Genomic DNA, 18,773 nt, shown 5'->3' on the forward strand with positions numbered 1-18,773 from the left:
AGGATCACCATTGGGCACTATACCTTTATTGATTTTATTGAATTATGTAGTTTGGGGGATACAGCTGGTAATGCTCATGGGTGACTCCTCCTGCCTCTGCACTCAGGTGTCACTCGTGGCAGGACTCAGGGAACCACATGTAGGATGCTGACAATCAAACCTGTGTTGGACACATGCAAGACAAATCACTGCACCCACTGTTCTATGTCTTTAGCTCCTTTGTACAGAGCTTTTATTTTATTTTTTTAATTGTCAGTTTTGTGCTTCAGCATGCAGAATTCATATCTTACATTTGTATCTGAGCTCAGGCATAATTCCTGGCAGTCCTGATGTGGGGACCCTATGTGGTGTTGGGTATTGGCCCCAGCTTAACTGCTTGAAAGAAAAGCATCCTATCAATGGTACTTTCTTTTTTTTTAATTTTATTAGTAAATAACCGTGAGGAACAATTATAAACTTATGAACTTTCATGTTTCTATTTGGTTTTCATCCCTACACCCATGCCCATTCTACTCCACCAATGTTCCCAGTATCCCTCCCACCATCCTCAACCAACCACCACCAACCCACCCTGCCTCTGTGGCAAAGAATTCCTTTTTGTTCTCTCTCCTGTTGGATATTGTAGTTTGCAATAGAACATGGCCATCATGTTTGGTCTCTAGTCAATTTTTGGTACGCAGCTTTCAACCTGAATGGGTCCTCCCAACATTCTCTACTAGGTGTTCCCTTCTCTGTCTCTGCTGCCTTTTCTCCCGCATGTGAGGCTAGTTTCCAAGTGTGGGGTCAGACCTCTTGTTTGTAATCTCTACTACTCTTGGGTGTTAGTGTCTCATTCTGCTACTTTATATTCCACATATGAGTGAGATCTTTTTATGTCTGTCTCTTTCTTTCTGACTCATTTCACTCAACATGATGCTTTCCATGTTGATCCACTTATAAGCCAATTACATGACTTCTTTTTTCTAACAGCTGTATAGTATTCCATTGCATAGATGTAGCAACGTTTCATTAACCAGTCTTTTGTTTTGAGGCACACTGGTTTTTTCCAGATTTTGGCTATTGTAAACAGTACTGCAATGAACATAGAAGTACAGATGTCATTTCTACTATACCTTTTTGCCTCTCCGGGATATATGCCCCAGAGTGGTATTGCTGGGTCAAATGGGAGTTCAATTTCTAACTTTTTGAGAATCGTCCATATTGTTTTCCAAAAGGGCTGAACCAGTCGGCATTCCCACCAGCAGTGAAGGCGAGTCCCTTCCTCCCCACATCCATGCCAACACTTGCTTTTGTTATTTTGGATGTGGGCCAGACTCTGTGGTGTGAGATGATATCTCAGTGTTATTTTGATCTGCATCTCCCTAATGATTTGTAATGTAGAGCATTTTCTCATGTGCCCCTCAGCAATTCAAATTTCTTGTTTGAAAAAGTTTCTGTTCATTTCATCACACCATTTTTTTATTGGGTTGGCAGTTTTTTCTTGTGGAGTTCAACCAGTGCCTTGTATATCCTTGATATTAACCCCTTATTGGATGGGTATTGGGTAAATATTCTTTCCCATTCCTAGGCCCTCTTTGTACTTTGGTCGCTGTTTCTTTTGAGATGCAGATGCTTCTTAGTTTGAGATAGTCCCATTTATTTATCTCTGTTTTCACTTGCTTGGCCAGTGTCGTGTCATCTTTGAAGATACACAATAGTACTATCTTCGCAAACCCTATATGACATTATTTTTTCCCCAGAAAAAGAATTTCTGCATTAGCTGATAATTCTGAGCATTCCCCACTGTCCATATTTACCAGACCAAGGGCATCCATTGCTGTTGTGAATACCTGCAGAAAGGTGGTTTTCAGGGACCAGCTGCAACAGGTTTTCAGTGTATCACTCTAGGGGCCAGTGCAATAGGACAGACAGAAAGGCATTTGCCTTGTGCCCTGGCATACCACAGATGCCCCTCAGCATCATCAGGTATGGCTCCACTCCCAGCCCCCAGATATCTCCAGAATTTGTCTTGACACATGAGCATTATTTGAAATTTGGGGGCTGGAGAGAATCTCTCCTGCAATTTCTTTCCCCTATTTGCTATTAATTTGGAGCTGGTCAGGGACTCTGCCCTTCTTTTCATGTCTCTGAGATGCAGGGGAGCCCTGATGTGTCCCCCACCAGTAAAGCAGGTGCTGAGCCCTCTGAGCTCCTCTCCCTGGGTCTATCTAACTACCAGGGGAGCAGATGGAGTTGAAGTTGGGGCCAGATCTGGCAATGCCTGAGTGTTGCTCTCTTCTCAGTGCTCACGGAATTGGAGGACAGTGGGTACCATGGCTTCCAGCTGGCCAGTATATTCTCCTGCCTGGTGTGCGCTCTCCTGCCTCTATGTTCCTATCTTCATTGGTAGTTCTTAGATGTGAACATTCAGGAACACATTCAACAAAAGACTGTCAGGAGTAGAATAGAGACTTGTACGCTCTGAGCAAAATTATGGACTTAGACCATGAAGATTTGTGCTAGGATAAGTGTAAGTGATCTTCACGTTTTCCTTCATAATAACACATACCCAGAAGAGAAGTATCATGTATAATCACTGAAAACTGGCTGTAATCTCTGAGCACTTCCAGTGTGGGCCCCCTCCCCCAAAAAAACAAAGCGAAGACTGACCCTGGAGAATATACTACTGAATTTCACACCTGTGCTGCTCATGGCAGATAACTTTCTCTTTGTCTTTATTTTGGGGGCAGGGGCATTGGATGTGGGGGCTTGTGCCAAACTGTGAGTTCAGCATAATACAGCACATATGTCTACACACAACTTTGGGTCACCCCCTAGACATTGAATGTCCCCTTCTTGTCCCTAGTGTCAGGGGTTATGGGGTCCAGCGGAGGGTCGGGAGTGTTTAGTGTTTTGTGCCACATCCAATGCCGCTCTTTTGTGTCCCACTGAGACTGTGCTCATCTGCTACTCTCTGCAGTGCTGCAGTGCTTGCTGGACCAGTGGTGCTGAGATTGGCCATGGGGTGAGTGTGTTCTGCAAGGCTGGCACCTCCAGAATTGTCCTAATATAGCTTCCTTACATTGCAGCATAGCTGCCTGCCTTAGACTGATTTCTGGGGCCCCTCAGCTAGGAGTGTGCGTGGACCTGGTTCTATCCAAGAGGAGAGGCCCTAGTCCCCTCTGGGACCCTTCAAGGTCCTGTCCTTTTGTCCCAGATAACAAGTTGGGGTCATGGTCTAACTCCTGCCCCCTGTGTATGTATTCTCAGAACATGGTAATCATCCCTGTCTTGACCGTTACCTTCGTCCTGGAGGAGTGGACATGCCGACAAGCCTCTCAGAGAAAGCTCTACAGAGACGTGATGCTGGAGACCTACCAGCACCTTGGGCTATCGGTGAGAGCCATATGGTATATGGGGAGCATCCTGCCGGCAAAGACCTACATAAACTCCTGGGTTGCTGCCAGCATGTGTGTTCAACAGGGGTCGTGATCTAAATAGCTCCTTCCACTTCTAAATCAATTTACTTCTTGTAGTACACATTTCACTGTGTTTTTATGGGATTGGCTTTTGCTTTTGTTCTGGGGTCAAGCCCACACTCCAGCTCCCCTGTGCTAAATGATTGCTCCTTGGAGTGCTCAGGGATACTGGAGCTACTGATTATTGAACCTGGTTGCCAGCCTTCAGCGATTGATGCCTTACCCCCAGTACAATTATACCATGCCATCAAGTTCAAGAATTTTGTTTTCTTCACCCATACATAGTATATAATACCAGGAGGTTTTCTTCATGGCTGGGAAGCTGGCCTCACATGCTGTGGAAGAAGGCAGCCCAGATAGAGAAGGGAACACCAAGTAAAATGTGATTGGAGACCCCTCACGGGAAGGGAGATGTGTGTTGAAAGTAGATTAGAGACTGAACATGATGGCCACTCAATCCCCCTATTGCAAACCACAACACCCTAAAGGAGAGAGAGAACAAAATGGAATGCCCTTCCACAGAGGTGGGGTGGGGTCGGGGAAGTTTGATTGGAGGGTGGTATGGATACTGGGTTCATTGGTGGTGGAGAATGGACACTGGTGGAGGGATGGGCTCTTGAAAATTGTATGAGGGAAACACAAGCATGAAAATGTATAAGTCGGGGCTGGAGTGATAGCACAGCGGGTAGGGCGTTTGCCTTGCACGCGGCCGACCCGGGTTCGATTCCCAGCATCCCATATGGTCCCCTGAGCACCGCCAGGGGTAATTCCTGAGTGCAGAGCCAGGAGTGACCCTTGTGCATCGCCAGGTGTGACCCAAAAAGCAAAAAAAAAAAAAAATGTATAAGTCTGTAACTGTACCTCATGGTGATTCGCTTTGGAAAACAATATGGACGATCTGCTTCTCCCTGATGATTAGTTACGAAGAGCATTTTTTATGTGTCTTTTGGCTGTTTGTATTTCTTCCTTGAGAAAGTTTCTGTTCATTTCTTCACCCCATTTTCTGAAGGAGTTGGTGTGTTAGGTATCTGCAGATGGAGTTATTTCCACTTGTGCCTGTTCATTGAGTTTAAAAAATCTCTTAGGGGCTGGAGCACAGGGGGGAGGGCATTTGCCTTGCATGCTGCTGTACTGGTTCGATTTCTAGCATCCCATATGCTCCTCTAGCCCTGCAGGGAGTAATTGCTGAGTGCATGAACCAGGACTGACCTATGTGTACTGCCGGGTATGACACAAAAAAGCAACAAAAAAAAAAATCACCTTACATACAGGGTCCTTCGTGGTGCATTTTTTTTTAAATCAGGGACAAATTCAATGGCTCAGGCACCCATTAGTCACGTGAATAAAGGATAAAGTGGTGGCCCAGTGTGGCAGGGGGACTCTAAAGGCCCATTTTGATGCAAGACAGAGTGACCACCCATGTGCTTCCCGCACCTGCTCATATCCGCACTGTGTGAGGCGGGGCCACGCCAAGTTGGGGGGCTCTTTTGAGCTTGTTTTTCACTGGTGCCCCCATATCCAGGAGGTTCCTAGGCGTAGTGGAGGTTTAAGGAGGATGCAGAGCTTTTTTTTTTTTTTTATAATTTATTTACTTTTAATTAGAGAATCACCGTGAGGGTACAGTTACAGATTTATACACTTTTGTGCTTATACTTCCCTCATACAAAGTTCGGGAACCCATCCCTTCACCAGTGCCCATTCTCCACCACCCGTAAACCCAGCGTCCCTCCCACCCTCCCCACTCCCATCTCCCCCCCACCCCACCCTGCCACTGTGGCAGGGCATTCCCTTCTGTTCTCTCTCTCTAATTAGCTGTTGTGGTTTGCAATAAAGGTGTTGAGTGGCCGCTGTGCTCAGTCTCTAGCCCTCATTCAGCCCGCAACTCCCTTCCCCCACATGGCCTTCAACTATAATGTAGTTGGTGATCGCTTCTCTGAGTTGCCCTTTCCCCGGAACGTGAGGCCAGCCGCGAAGCCATGGGGTCAACCTCCTGGTACTTATTTCTACGGTTCTTGGGTATTAGTCTCCCACTCTGATATTCTATATACCATAGATGAGTGCAGTCTTTCTATGTCTGTCTCTCTCTTTCTGACTCATTTCACTCAGCATGAAACTTTTCATGCCCAAGGATGCAGAGCTTTGAGTGGTGCAGTGGGGACTGTGCCGGAGCGCAGGGGTCCCCCCATGTTGCCACTATCGCCTCCAGCTCTGCGATGGGGCAGCGGCGGGTGCAAGTGGGTCTGAACACGGCCCTTGGGTTCGGGTACTGCTAAGGGCGGGGTGCTTGGCCGGCCAACACTCCTGTCATGGGCTTCGCTGAGCGCTGTCCTGAAGCTTTTATACTTGACATAGATGCTGTAAAATCTGCAGATTCATGTTCGGGGACATGGCTACAGACCTCTAAAAGCAAGAGACCCTGTTGCCATCTGTCATTTTCATTGGCTGCTGTGATGGGCGGCACCTTTTCGGAGGAGTGGTCGGCTCCGCGAGAAGTTTTGACCCATGAAGATTTCACTTGGGGGTTATTTTTAGTTCCTTTGTGGTTTTGAGGGGGTAGGAAGAGAGAAAACACCCCAAGATGCTCAGAGATTACACCTGGCTCTGTGCTCGAGAATTATTCCTGGCTGATCCAACCCCAAAACCGGGGAAAACATTAACATTCCTGGACTGGACAACTAGGATCCTGGCCCTTTAAAGCTCCGACCGGAAGTGCAGTGACGTCACGGAATCCAGGCCTTGTTTCCTAGGAGTCTTCCGCATTCCGGGCTGAAATGCGTTTCTGCGGACCTTGCTGCTGAGGTGAGGAGCGGGAGAGCAGCAGGGAAGGAGGTACCAAGGGAAACAGGGGTTTTTCCATGCCGGCCGCAGAGTGGTCGCTCCGAGCGCCCAAAACCTCCGCCGTCTTTGCCTTGTGGGCGGCGGGGTCTATGGGGTCGCTCCGAAAATGTGGCCGGGAGTGGCGGCTCCTCACCCCGGACCCACCGGGTGCCTCTGCCGGAAGGTTTATCTCATTTATTCATTGGCTTTATGAAAACAAGGGCGTTTTTACTGAAGAGAGCTTATTTCTAATAACGCATCAGAGGGGACGCTAGTCCCGTGAGGAGGGCGCTGGACTTACATGCAACCGACCGGGTTCTACCTCCGGGACCCTACTGGGTCCTGGGATCACCACTAGGGATGAGCCCTGAGCTTCTCCCCGGCCCGCAATAAAAGATCCAGGCTGCGTAGAGGAGGCACGTGGTCCTGCAAGAGGAGTTTGAGTGGAGAAGCTTGTTTTAAAGTTAGGAACAACGGGAAAAAAACTATTTTTCTTTTTATTGTTTTGTTTTGCTTTTTGGGTTACTCCTGGCTCTGCACTTTATCACCCGTGGCGGTGCTCAGAGGACCGTATGGGGTGCTGGAAATTGAACCCGGGTTCGCTGTGTGCAAGGAAACGCCCTAGTCTCTTTGCTATCGCTCCAGCCCCAGCCTTTTTAAATGTAGATGTAATCGTGCTTGAGGGTCAAATCCAGTGTTGCTTAGGGCCTAATCCAGCTTCTTTTGTTCTGGGATCCCTCCTGAGGGTTGGGGCCCACATGGAGTATCAAGATGTGAGGCCAGTGCCCTTTCCTCTGACCTTTCCTCCTTAGCCCCAACCATAGAGAAAGTGTCAGCCAGAGGGAGCCTCCGTGTCCCCCAGATCTGAGGGGCCGCGTGCAGCCACCGCCAGGTTAGTTCCACTTGCAGCATCCATGTTGGTCCAGGGGTGGGGTAGGGGAACATTCAGGAGTGTCCCCAGATTGGCCCTTTGCTGGCCGCCTTTCATTCCTTAGGCTGAGTACAGACGGGGCTAAAGTGCCAATTTTTCTCATCAAAGGGACCTGCAGGCACCTTCTTTGCTTCAAAAGAAATATCTCCTTGAGCCACGGCCAGTACTGTTCTGGGGTCACTCCTGGCTCTGCACTCAGGGATCTCTCCTGTTGGTAGTCAGGGGATCCTATGGGAAACCGGGGAGCAATGCGGGTCAGGTGCGTGCAAGCAAACGCCCTCTCAGTCTAGGAGCCGCCTGCCCTAGGATGGTGGGGGGCGAAGGCTCATTTTTCACGTGCTTGGGATTCAAAACCATGTCCTGGATCTCTTTGATTTCCACGTTTTAACACATGTAGTAAATTCCCAGGGTTTGAGGAGATGCAGAACTTTTATAGAACACAGAAGTGGAGGTTGGGGGATGCATCAGGGTGGGTTTACTCCTCCTGCCTCTGCACTCAGGCAGCACTCCTGGCAGTGCTCAGGAACCTCTTGGGATGCCAGTAATGAAACCCGAGCAGGACGCTTGCAAGACAAGCACCTCACCCACTTTACTATTGTCTCCAGCCCCTTTGTTCAGGAAATTTTGAATTTATTATTGTTTTTTAAATGCAGTTTTGGGGCCACAGCACACAGTGCTCAGGGCTTATACACTTGGATCTCAGCTCAGGCATGTTCCTGGAAGTGCTGGGGGGAAACCATGGGCTTTTGAAAATTGAACCCAAGTTAGCTACCTGATGAGAAGCATCCTATCAACTGTACTACCTCTGCTAACCGTTTATGATTTTATTTTGCCCCAGAAAAAAAAAAATTCTGCTTTCCCTCCCGAGTTTTTGAGCACCATCTCATCCCCAGTGTTCATCTTTCCCAGCCCATGGGCGCCCCCTGCTGTTCTGGTGAATATTTGCAGAAATGGGGTTTCTAGGGACCAGAAGCTGCCACAGGTTTTTTTTTTTTTTTTTTTTTTGCTTTTTTTGGGTCACACCCGGCAATGCACAGAGGTCATTCCTGGCTCATGCACTCAGGAATTACCCCTGGCGGTGCTCAGGGGACCATATGGGATGCTGGGATTCGAACCCGGGTCGGCCGCGTGCAAGGCAAACGCCCTACCCGCTGTGCTATCACTCCAGCCCCCATGCCACAGGTTTTTTAAATGTCTCACTCTAGGGGTCTGTGCTGTGGTACAGACAGGAGGGCGTTTGTCTTGCACTTGCTGACTAGGTTCAATCCCCACCATCTCATAGAGTCCCTCGAGCCATCATCTCCATCTGTGTCCTACAAAATAAAGTGAAAATAAATAAAGGGCGCGAGTCATAGTACAGCAGGTTGGGCATTTACTTTCCAATTTGCAGAACTGGGTTTGATCCCTGCACCTCATAGGGTCCTCTGTCCATTGCCAGAAGTGGCACAGAAATCAATAACTATCCAAAATTAATGATGAGCTAGAGTGTTAGAAATGCTTGTAGGACACTTGCCTTACATTTTGTTGCCCCGCATTTTATAGTTTGCTCTGAGCACAAGTGGCTCAAACCACACAGCACCTGACCCCAATGTAAAAGTCTCCAGGATTCTAGAATTTGGCTTGGTATATAAGCATTCTTTGAACTTCCTTTGTGGGGGATTGGATTTATACGACTATTTTTGTTTTTGTTGTTAGTTTTTTCTTGTTGTTGGTTTTCCCCATTTTGCTACAAGTTTGTAATGGTCAGGGACTGCCCCTCTGTCCATGTGTCTCTGGATACAGGGGAGCCATGTAGCACCCCTGGTGGTAAAGCAGATTGTCAGGCCTCTGAGCTCCTCTCCCTGGGTCTATCTCACTACTCAGGGAGCAGATGGGGTGGGATTTGGGGCCACACCTGTCATTGCTTGAGGGCCACTCGCTGCTCTGTGCTCAGGCTACCAGAGAAAAATGAATACCAGGGAAGGCCCCATGCTTTCAGCTGGCCTGTATCCAATCCAGCCAGGTGTACCCTTTCATTCCTACCTTGCTTGAAGTAGATGTAAACGTTCTTGAATATATTCAACAAGAGTCTGTCAAGATTAAAAGAAGGAGTTCGAGACTGAACAAAATTCTGTGCTATCACCATGAAGCTTTTAGACCAAGTGTCATTTTCCTCTCCTTTTTCTTATGCAAAGTCACATACCAAAACCTGAGTCAAATCGTGCACTCTGAAAACCTGGCCTTTAAGCCCAGAGCTCTGCTGGGTGTGGCTGCAAAAGATAATTAAATCTCTAAACTGAACCTTGAGAATATGTCCCTGGATTTCACACCTCTGCTGTTGGCAGATAACTTCCTCTTTGATTGAGCTGGGTGTGGTTGGGAGTGGAGATGGGGATCTGCCAAAGCAGCAGAGCACATGTATCACTCCTCTGGGATTCAGGGTGTAGAGTTGAGTCTGTAGCATGCATGGGAAGTGCCCTGCCCACTGGTCTGTCTTCCTGGCCCCTGCTGGCAATTCAAACCTTCTGATTTGTAGCCTGAACTTCCAGCTCAGGGTCACATCGGCAGCTCCTCGGTGTCAGCAGCCCTGCCATGGCCTCTACCAGCTGAGCATCATCGCTGCCCCCTTCGTGCCCGTCTGTGTCCTTCTCACAAGGTTCACAGGATTTACATAGAATTAGAATTCCTGGGGTCAGAGAGAGGCCAGGAGTGCAGGCCCTGGCCTTGCAAGCAGCCTACCATGGTACAATCTCCAGCAAAACGCAGTGCCCTCAAATACCGCCAGTAATAGGCCCAAAGTTTTGCTACTTGTGTCTCCAAAACCCAAACCTGTGCACTATAAAACTGACTGGGAGGAGTTGAAGCATAAAATCCCTTTTTTTTCTGTTGGATTTGGAGCCATACCTTGTAGATGCTGCTTCTGGTACCTAGTGGGATGCTAGGGACAGAACCTTTGATCAGCACTTGCAAGACAAGTACCCTAGCCGACTGTCACTGTCATCCCATTGCTCATTGATTTGCTCAAGCGGGCACAAAAAACCTCTCCATTGTGAGACTTGTTGTTACTGTTTTTGGCATATTGAATACTAAAATAGCTTCCCAGGCTCTCCGACAGGAATGGCAAAGTTGAACTCGGGTCGACCGCTTGCAAGGCAAACGCCTTACCCACTGAGCTATTGCTCCAGCCCTTAGTTATACTTAGTATTAAGTATAAATTTATTAACATTTAAGAAAATGTATGATTATGTTTCTAATAAGTTTCCTCTTTGAAGACTGCACTACTACAATGAAGCACCAGTATGTCACAGTATGTGAATTTAGAAATACCATACTACTACTATTACAAATTCTACTACTATTATTACTACATACTACTACTGGCCTAGTTAATGGTCAGCAGACTATAGGTCCAGTCTTTCAAAAAAGTGACTTATTTTTGGTTATTTGACATACCCCATGATGTTCAGGTGTTACTCCAAGCTCCGTGCTCCCTTTATATCCCTTTATTCTTGAGGACCCTTTGAGGTGATTGCAATTGAAAGTAGGTCGAGCATGTGCCAGGAAAACACCCCCTGCTTTGTGCTGTGTCTGTGGATATCATTAAAGAACTTCTACACTGGTTAATTGCCAGGCAGTCATGAAATTAGATGTTCTTGGTTTTCTGTAGTACAGAACTTTTTTTCAATTTATTTTACATTGTTAGTACATAGTAACATTCGAGCGAGCACCAGTACATAAGTTTTTTAATTGGTTTGGTTTTGTTTATTAGTCTCAGGCAATTGTGCTCCTAGCTTACTCCTGACTGTCTTCTCAGGAATCACTCTTGGTAGACTTGGGGGATCCTATGGTGTGTGGGGTCCAAACTAAAGTCAGCTGCGTGCAAAAGCAAATGCTGTATCTGTTGTGATTTCACCAAGGCTCCAGAAACTAATTTTTATCTGTTCTGCTAGGTTTCTGTTTAGATGTTATAACATTTTCTCTTAGAGTGGACCCAGGGGCCTGAGAGACAGCACAGCAGCAGGTCAGTGCTTGCCTTGCCTTCCCTGAGAGCAATGGTCAGCCCAGATTCCAATCTGTTTCTGAATCCCCTAAAGAGGAAGGAGCATCTGGCAAGGTCTCTCCTGGGTGTTTCTGTAAACTGATGACCAAGGGTGAAGCCAGTCAGATCAGATTGTTTCTGGATCCAATGCAGGGACTTCTGCTCAGGGTCATATGAGTTTTGCTCCTCTCTGGTGCTCACAATTTTGACTTTTCCAGGTCTTTGTCAAAGTTTCCATGGGGATCCTCAAGAATAACAGCCTGAAGAAGATGGTGTTGCTCCGTGTGTCACACTGTTATAAGGTAGGAGAGAAACGCAGTAAGACTGTACAGTGACAGGAGCACACAGGCCTCCAGGGTGGACTATCTGGGAGTCGTTTCAAAAGGAGATGTGGGATGTGGCCCCAGTTGGAGTGCCCCATCCTACTGTCTGTGACCACTTTTCTTCATGTTCATTTGGTTTTCTGTGTTTGCTTTGGAGTGACACCTAGTGGCTCTCAAGAAGGCCTCCCAGTTTAGTCAAGGTCAATTGTCAGTCCAGTTCTCCTGTACCTTATGGATGACGGGCAAGTATGACTTTTTTGGGGTTTTGCCTTTTTTGTTGGTTGGCGGAGTGGTTAGTTGTGGGGGCCACACCTTGTGATTCTTGGAATTACCCATTCTGACATTGTACCTGCAGTGCTTGGGGGACCGTATGGAACACAGTTATTGACACATACCCACTGACTCTTACTCCAACCCTCTGCTTTGTTTCTTTTTGTATTTTTTTTCTGCCACAGTGGAGGGGCTCGGCGCTTCTAAGAGAAGGGCTTGGGATTCACACCGGGGGGGGGGGGCAAAACGGGCCCCAGGGTGTGCTGGCACCTATTATGATGGCAGATCCCATAATTTGCGATTCCCCTATTTTATTTTCCCACTCTGGAGAGCCTCGCCTGCTCCACCACAGTCTTGGGTTAAAACACTGCTGTGTGTTACATTTTGAGCATGTGCCATTCTCAGTGAGAGTGATCAGAACTTCTCTGGGGCCGATTGAGTTCTTGTGGGTCAAGTAACTTTTACCTCCTTCTAAAGGGATTTGGCCCAGCCCTGAATTGTGAGTTCAGAGTCCTACCGGCACATATTTCCAACCCATAGCTTTGACTTTCTGACTAGACATTGTGTATCACCTCATTCCTAGAACAGTAATGTGAGATGTATTGTAGGGCAGGGCGTGTCTAGTATTTTGGTCCAACCTAGTGTTGCTTCTATTTATTTTTTACTTTTTGGGTCACACCCAGTGATGATCGGTTGTGGCTTGCTCCTGGCTCTGCACTCACAATGGCTGTTGGCGGTGCTCAGGGGATCATATGGGATGACAGGGATCGAACCCAGGTCAGCAACTGGCAAGGCAAAGGCCTTAGTAGCTGTACTGTTGCTCGGCACTCCATACTGTTGCTTCTTTTCAGTCTTGCTGGGCATGTGTTCAGGTCTTACTCTCTGCAGTTCTGGGACCACTGGTCCACTGGTGCTGGGCTTTGCCACAGAGTGTCTGTGTAAGGCCATCACCTCCAGGAACCTTCTAGAGTAGCACCTTAACATTGCTGCAAACCTGGCTGCCTTAGAGTGATTTCTTGGAACCGTAAGCCAGGAATGTACCTGGTTACTTATCCCTCCCAAAGAAACGCGGGAGATGTCCTAAGCCCCTGTAGTGCCGTCCTCATGGCTGTGAAAACAGAGTGGTGACTGGCACTCTCTCCCATCTCCTGTGTCTGTCTGCTCAGGACATAGTGACCTTCTCTGATGTGTCCATGAACTTCACCCAAGAAGAGTGGACATCCCTGGATGCCTCTCAGAGAAAGCTCTACAAGGATGTGATGCTGGAGACCTACCAGCACGTGCTGGCCATTGGTGAGAGCCTTGTGGGGTGCACCCTGCCAGCACAGACGTACTTAAACGCCTGGGGTTTAGCCGGGTCTGTGTGTTCAACAGGGGCCATGAACTGAACAATTCATTCCAGTGCTAAATCAAGTTCTTCTTGTTTTACACACAACTTCACTGTATCCGTTTTGGTTTGATTTTGGTGCCAAGTACACATTCCACCTGGCTGTGTGTTAAATGATCATTTCTTGGGGTGCTTGGGAACCGTAGGGCTGCTAATGATTGAATTCAGTTTCCAGATTCAATAGTCAGAGCATTACCACCAGTACAATTGCACCATTACTTCAAGTTCAAGAATTTTATTTCGTGGGGCCGGAGCGATAGCACAGCGGGTAGGGCGTTTGCCTTGCACGCGGCCGACCCGGGTTCGATCCCCAGCATCCCATATGGTCCCCCAAGCACTGCCAGGAGTAATTCCTGAGTGCAAAGCCAGGAGTAACCCCTGAGCATTGCTGGGTGTGACCCAAAAAGCAAAAAAAATAAAAAAAGAATTTTATTTCGTTTTGATTTGGTTATGGGGATTCACTGAAAATGCTCAGGAATTACTGCTGGTTTTGCTCCGGGAGCATATGGGCTGCAACGGATTAAACCGTATTTGTGCAAAGCACAGGTTTCCTGCCCTCTGTAATATCTTCCCCAACACAGACCATATAGAATGGTAATGATGCCACTAGGATTGAGCTTGACCAAGGCAAATATCCACCTGATGGGCCCTGTCCAGGTCTGTTGATTTTTTTAACCTTTTTAAAAAACAGTGGGTCGAGCCATCTCTGTCTAATTTAGGGTTTCTTTTGTACTTGGACTTACTGCACTCACTGTCACTGTCATCCCATTGTCCATCGATTTGCTCGAGCAAATCGGGCACAGTGGGCACCAGTAACATCTCCATTGTGAGACTTGTTACTGTTTTTGGCATATCGCATACGTCACAGGTAGCTGTACTCAGTAATCACTTTTAGAGGGACTCAGGAAAATCCATATGGTGCCAGGATAGAAAAATACCTAGAGTGGAGTGCAATTGTCTTGGAGGAAGTAGAGGCAGGTTCAATCCCCGGCATCCCATATGGTCACCAAGCACTTCCTAGGTGATTCCTGAGTACAGATTCAGGAGTGACCCCTGATCATCTCTGGTGTGGACCTGACAAAGTTAAATACAGTGCTGGCATCAATCGCATGTCACCTATGCATGAGTCCAGTGCTATATTTCTTGCACAATTATCTGGTCTCTCCTATTTCAGTCTTAAATAAAAATCTGGGCTCTATGTCACTGATAACCAGTAATCTGCAGCACATTAAAAATGGTGATACTATTTCATTGCCTTTTGAGCAATTTTCCTGATTTCATATGGACACATGGGATTAACCTGTTGCCTTTTCCTTGTCATTGATCCTTGTCTCTGGGAGCAGGGCATTCCGAGGGGAAGCCTGCGGTGATCTCCTGGCTGGAAAGAGTCGCCCTGACGCCAGGGACGAGAGATGTTTATGCAGGTGGGTGTATGAGGATTCTCCCTGACCCCACTGCTTGGCAGTGTGTGGGTGTCCTGAGCGCGTGTCAGACAAGTGACTCTGTTCAGGGTTCGGGCTCCTCGATCCAGGTGTCTATGCTGCGCTCACGCTGCTCTTCTTCACCTTGGACTTTCAGTCACAGAATAACTGTGAACTTGGGTTTTTGCGTTTGTTGTTTTTCCTCATATTTCATGTATGTAGAATAGTCCACGGGATTCAGATCCTTTTTGATTCCCCGTCTGTGCCTCACCTGCCTCGCTGGACACCCTCCAATGTACTGCCTTGGGTGCCCCTTCCAGGATAGCTGGGTGACTCTCTGCCTTCTATGTCCTGTTTATCTTTGCCCTCAGATCATTACACTGGTTGTCAAATAAAATAAGAATTTTTCACTTGTTTTGTATTTGGGCTCCATGATACTCGGCTTTTCCTGGTAGTTCTCAGGTTACTTTTTCTTTTTTTTTTTTTTTTATAGGGGTGATACCAGGCTCTGCACTCAGGAATTACTCTTTCGGTGCTCAGAACACCATGTGGGGTGCTCCAGATGGAACCAGGGTCAGCTGCATGCAAGGCAAATGCACTACCCAGTGTAACCTCAGTACAACCCCTCGTGTTACTTTTGGCAGTGCTCAGGGATCACATTCACAGTAGGAAAATAACAGACTTGATTTTCTCTCTCAACCGACTAAGAAAAGTTTTTGCCTTTACGTTCAAGTTGTGAAGCACTGAACCCATAACAAAGCTAGACAGGACCAGCCCTGTAGAACAGAGTGGAGGGCACTTGTCTTGTGATCAGCTGACCTGGTTTCAATAAGGAGCATCCCTTATGATTCCCTAGAGTTCAGGGGTCTGGTCTAATAACAAAACCCCAAAAAAAGCTAGTGTATGATTGCCAAGATCCTCATGGAGATCCTCAAATAGTTCTTCCACCTCCTCTGCCTGTTCAGCTACTTTGCATTCAACTAATTCTTACCTTGTGGATTGTGTTTGATTTCAGAAATGCACCCCCAGCTTCAGGATGTGGCGCTGCCACAGTTTGATTTGGGAAAGGGATCATCTAATTCAAGTGAGCTGGTAAGATTGACACATTAAAAATAAGTATTTTTACACTGGCTGTATAGCTCAGTGGACCAAACGTAGGATTGGAATGGTGGAGGTTCAGACTCCAACGGAACACTATGTTTACAGTCTCCAGATACGACAGTGAGGAACGCAAAGCCAATTCTGGGAGGAAAGGGGCCATAGCCTCACTGGGGATAAAATCAGTAAGCTCAGAAACTACAGAAGTTTTTGTTTTTCACATTGGTGAAATATTGTATCTTGTCATTTGATAGAATGTACGCACAAGCATCAGATTGTTTCAAAGAACTTATTGGTTGTCCACTTCATCATGCAGTGGGAAGAAAACTTGCTTGACCGAGGGATAGAAATCTGGATTTCCAGCTCATAGAGTCCCCATAGCCCCACTAACATAGGTACCTAAGATCTGGTGGGTGTACCCCAGCCCAAAAATTAATACAAACAAGACTAAATGCAAACAAAACTGAAAGAACAAAAAAGTCATTGGTGCAATAGAGGAATCCTCTTGTGGCCACTGAACTGCGTCTCAGCTGTGTGGATGTAGTGTTGCCTTCAAACATGAATCCCCCGAATCAAACTGAGGTAGAACCGAACCCAGTTTTGGGCCCCTTTTATTTCCACTGGAAACTGGTGCTTCAGTTTTCTATAGATGGTGTTAACTACACTTAATTTGGTTGTTCATTGAAATAAAAAACATGTACACAACTTATGACCCTCATTGGTCAATTTTGCAAGTCAGCCTTGAAAAACGTTAGACCGGTTAATGCAAACTTTCTGAAAACATTCAGAGTTGGATTCATGTGTTTCAAATGTCATAAAACACAGCTGCCATGTTGGAGTATAGTTCTAAGCTTCTGAGGTTTCACATGTGTTTTTCTCCCACACAGAGAGCTCAGGGTATTTGAATTCGAGGCACACAGTGCTCCCCAGGCACACCCAATTCCTTGACGCTTTTTTCACATGGGAATTCATTGATCCCCAAAAAAATATGTGCTACACATAAGCCTCCATTGCACTTCATTCCTTTTACCCCAAAAGGCGGGTCGCAGCAAGGGACTTGGGTGGACCTGAGCAAGCCTTAAGCTAACCGGGTTTTGAAAAGGGACAGCCTGAGCACCAAAAGTAATATGATAAATGAAGAACACAGTCAATGTAACAAATTCTTACATGACCCACAAAGAGGTAACTGAATAAAGACCCGTTGGAGTTAGGGAAAAATAGCCTGGCCTTTGAAATGTGGAGTGTGAAATATAGAGAAATGTTCCCAGGAAAGGCCACCATTTTGGCTTGATCTACAGTATAGAGAAAAGTCTTTATCACTTTCTAGGGTCATGCAAAATAACTAGAAATATTTTAAAGAAGTAAATCGCATACAATTGTTTAAATGGATTACTTGCAAAGAAAATAAGAAAGCAATACACCTTTAGAAGGAATCTGGCCCTTTGACAGATCTCCAAGGAGGAATCTAGAGTGGAATCTAGAGTTCTGGAGCCCCCAGCTGATATTTCTGTCCTTGGGTGCATGTCATAGAGGAACTTCCCCTAAAGTTTCTTTATGTGTGTGCATTGATATATTAATGTTCCAACAAATGTATGTATAATTGTTGCCCTGCAAGCCTTCATGATTTCTCTATGATTAACACTATGATAGGAATAAATGGCCCCTGAATTTACAACCAGCCATGGCCCCATTGGTTCATCTAATGTGGGGTGACAGGTACTCATCAGCCCAGAATGTACCAAGAGGGCACAGGACAGTATGGTATGGTGAATCAGAACATGACACTGCCTGGCTGAATTGTTTTAGACATGGGGATTTGATGGGATAGAGCAATATTTGAAATCCTTCTCTTCTGTTCTGCAGAGAAGCAGCCGTTCCCAGTGGAATGCCTCTGATCCTGTGCACTGTGACAAATTTTCAAGTGAGCAATCCTGTCTTCATCCCCTTGGGGATGCTGAGATAGGCAGGATATCCTCTGAGGGTTATCGGAAGGAAGAGAGCGACCTCACTCCAGAGAAGCCCTCCCCTGGGAGAACCTCCTTACAGTCTACTCTGCACAAACCTCAAACACAAACCCAACCAGTGGCTCTGCGCATGGACAGTGGAAGAGGAGCACTTTTTATAGTAAGTCCTTCAGGCCAACAGGCCCAGATGCAAATCAACGATGTACTGAACCCGTCCAAGTGTAAGAGTTGTGGGGGAGCTTTCCCCTGTCCTTGGCACTATGGTGTTCCTTTTGAAACACTCAGTGAACAGAATTTCCAGGAATATCAGCAGTGTGGACAAAAGTTGGATCAAAAGTCATCTTCTGGTGACCATACTTCTACAAAAGCAGGAGACAAACCACATTCATGTGAAGAATGTGGGAAGGTCTTCCGTCAATCCGCACATCTTATTCGACATAGGAGAATTCACACTGGAGAGAGACCTTATGTTTGTAAGGAATGTGGGAAGGCCTTCCGTCAAGATTCATGCCTTTTTCAACATAGGAGCATTCACACTGGAGAGAGACCATTTGTTTGTATGGAATGTGGGAAGGCCTTCCGTCGATCCTCATATCTTATTCAACATAGGAAAATTCACACTAGAGAGAAACCTTATGTTTGTAATGAATGTGGGAAAGCCTACTATCGTTCATGGGACCTTTCTCAGCACAGGAAATTTCATTGTAATGAGAAACCTCATAAATGTCAGGAATGTGGGAAGGCTTTCACTCTGCATTCAGGCCTTAATCGCCATATGAGAAATCATACTGGAGAGAAACCTTATATTTGTAAGGAATGTGGGGAGGCCTTCACTCAACCGTGGTTCCTCGCTAAGCACAGGGTAATTCATGGAGTAGAGAAACCTCATCAATGTCAGACATGTGGGAAGACCTTCCCTCTGCACTCTTACCTTACTGCACATATGAAATATCATAATGGAGAGAAACCTCATCAGTGTCAGATATGTGGGAAGGCCTTCACTCTACGCCCTGACCTTACTGAGCATATGAGAATTCATACAGGAGAGAAACCATATGTATGCCAGGAGTGTGAGAAGGCCTTTAA

The 18,773-nt window shown here is 46.6% G+C and overlaps 1 protein-coding gene across 1 annotated transcript in view; it reads left to right on the forward strand.

Moving 5' to 3' along the window:
• Positions 1-6,176: 6,176 nt before the first annotated feature.
• The window catches only part of LOC101545779 (zinc finger protein 26-like), a 69,575-nt gene continuing 56,978 nt past the window's right edge, over positions 6,177-18,773 (forward strand). The window contains exons 1-6 of the mRNA XM_055125362.1: positions 6,177-6,257; positions 11,443-11,526; positions 12,984-13,110; positions 14,548-14,628; positions 15,641-15,717; positions 17,587-17,847. Coding sequence (XP_054981337.1) covers positions 11,461-11,526; positions 12,984-13,110; positions 14,548-14,628; positions 15,641-15,717; positions 17,587-17,847 — 612 coding nt within the window. The 5' untranslated portion in view covers positions 6,177-6,257; positions 11,443-11,460. The remainder of the gene's footprint in view (positions 6,258-11,442; positions 11,527-12,983; positions 13,111-14,547; positions 14,629-15,640; positions 15,718-17,586; positions 17,848-18,773) is intronic.

The sequence above is a fragment of the Sorex araneus genome, chromosome 2, assembly GCF_027595985.1.
Source record: "Sorex araneus isolate mSorAra2 chromosome 2, mSorAra2.pri, whole genome shotgun sequence".
In the NCBI taxonomy this organism is placed as follows: domain Eukaryota; kingdom Metazoa; phylum Chordata; class Mammalia; order Eulipotyphla; family Soricidae; genus Sorex; species Sorex araneus.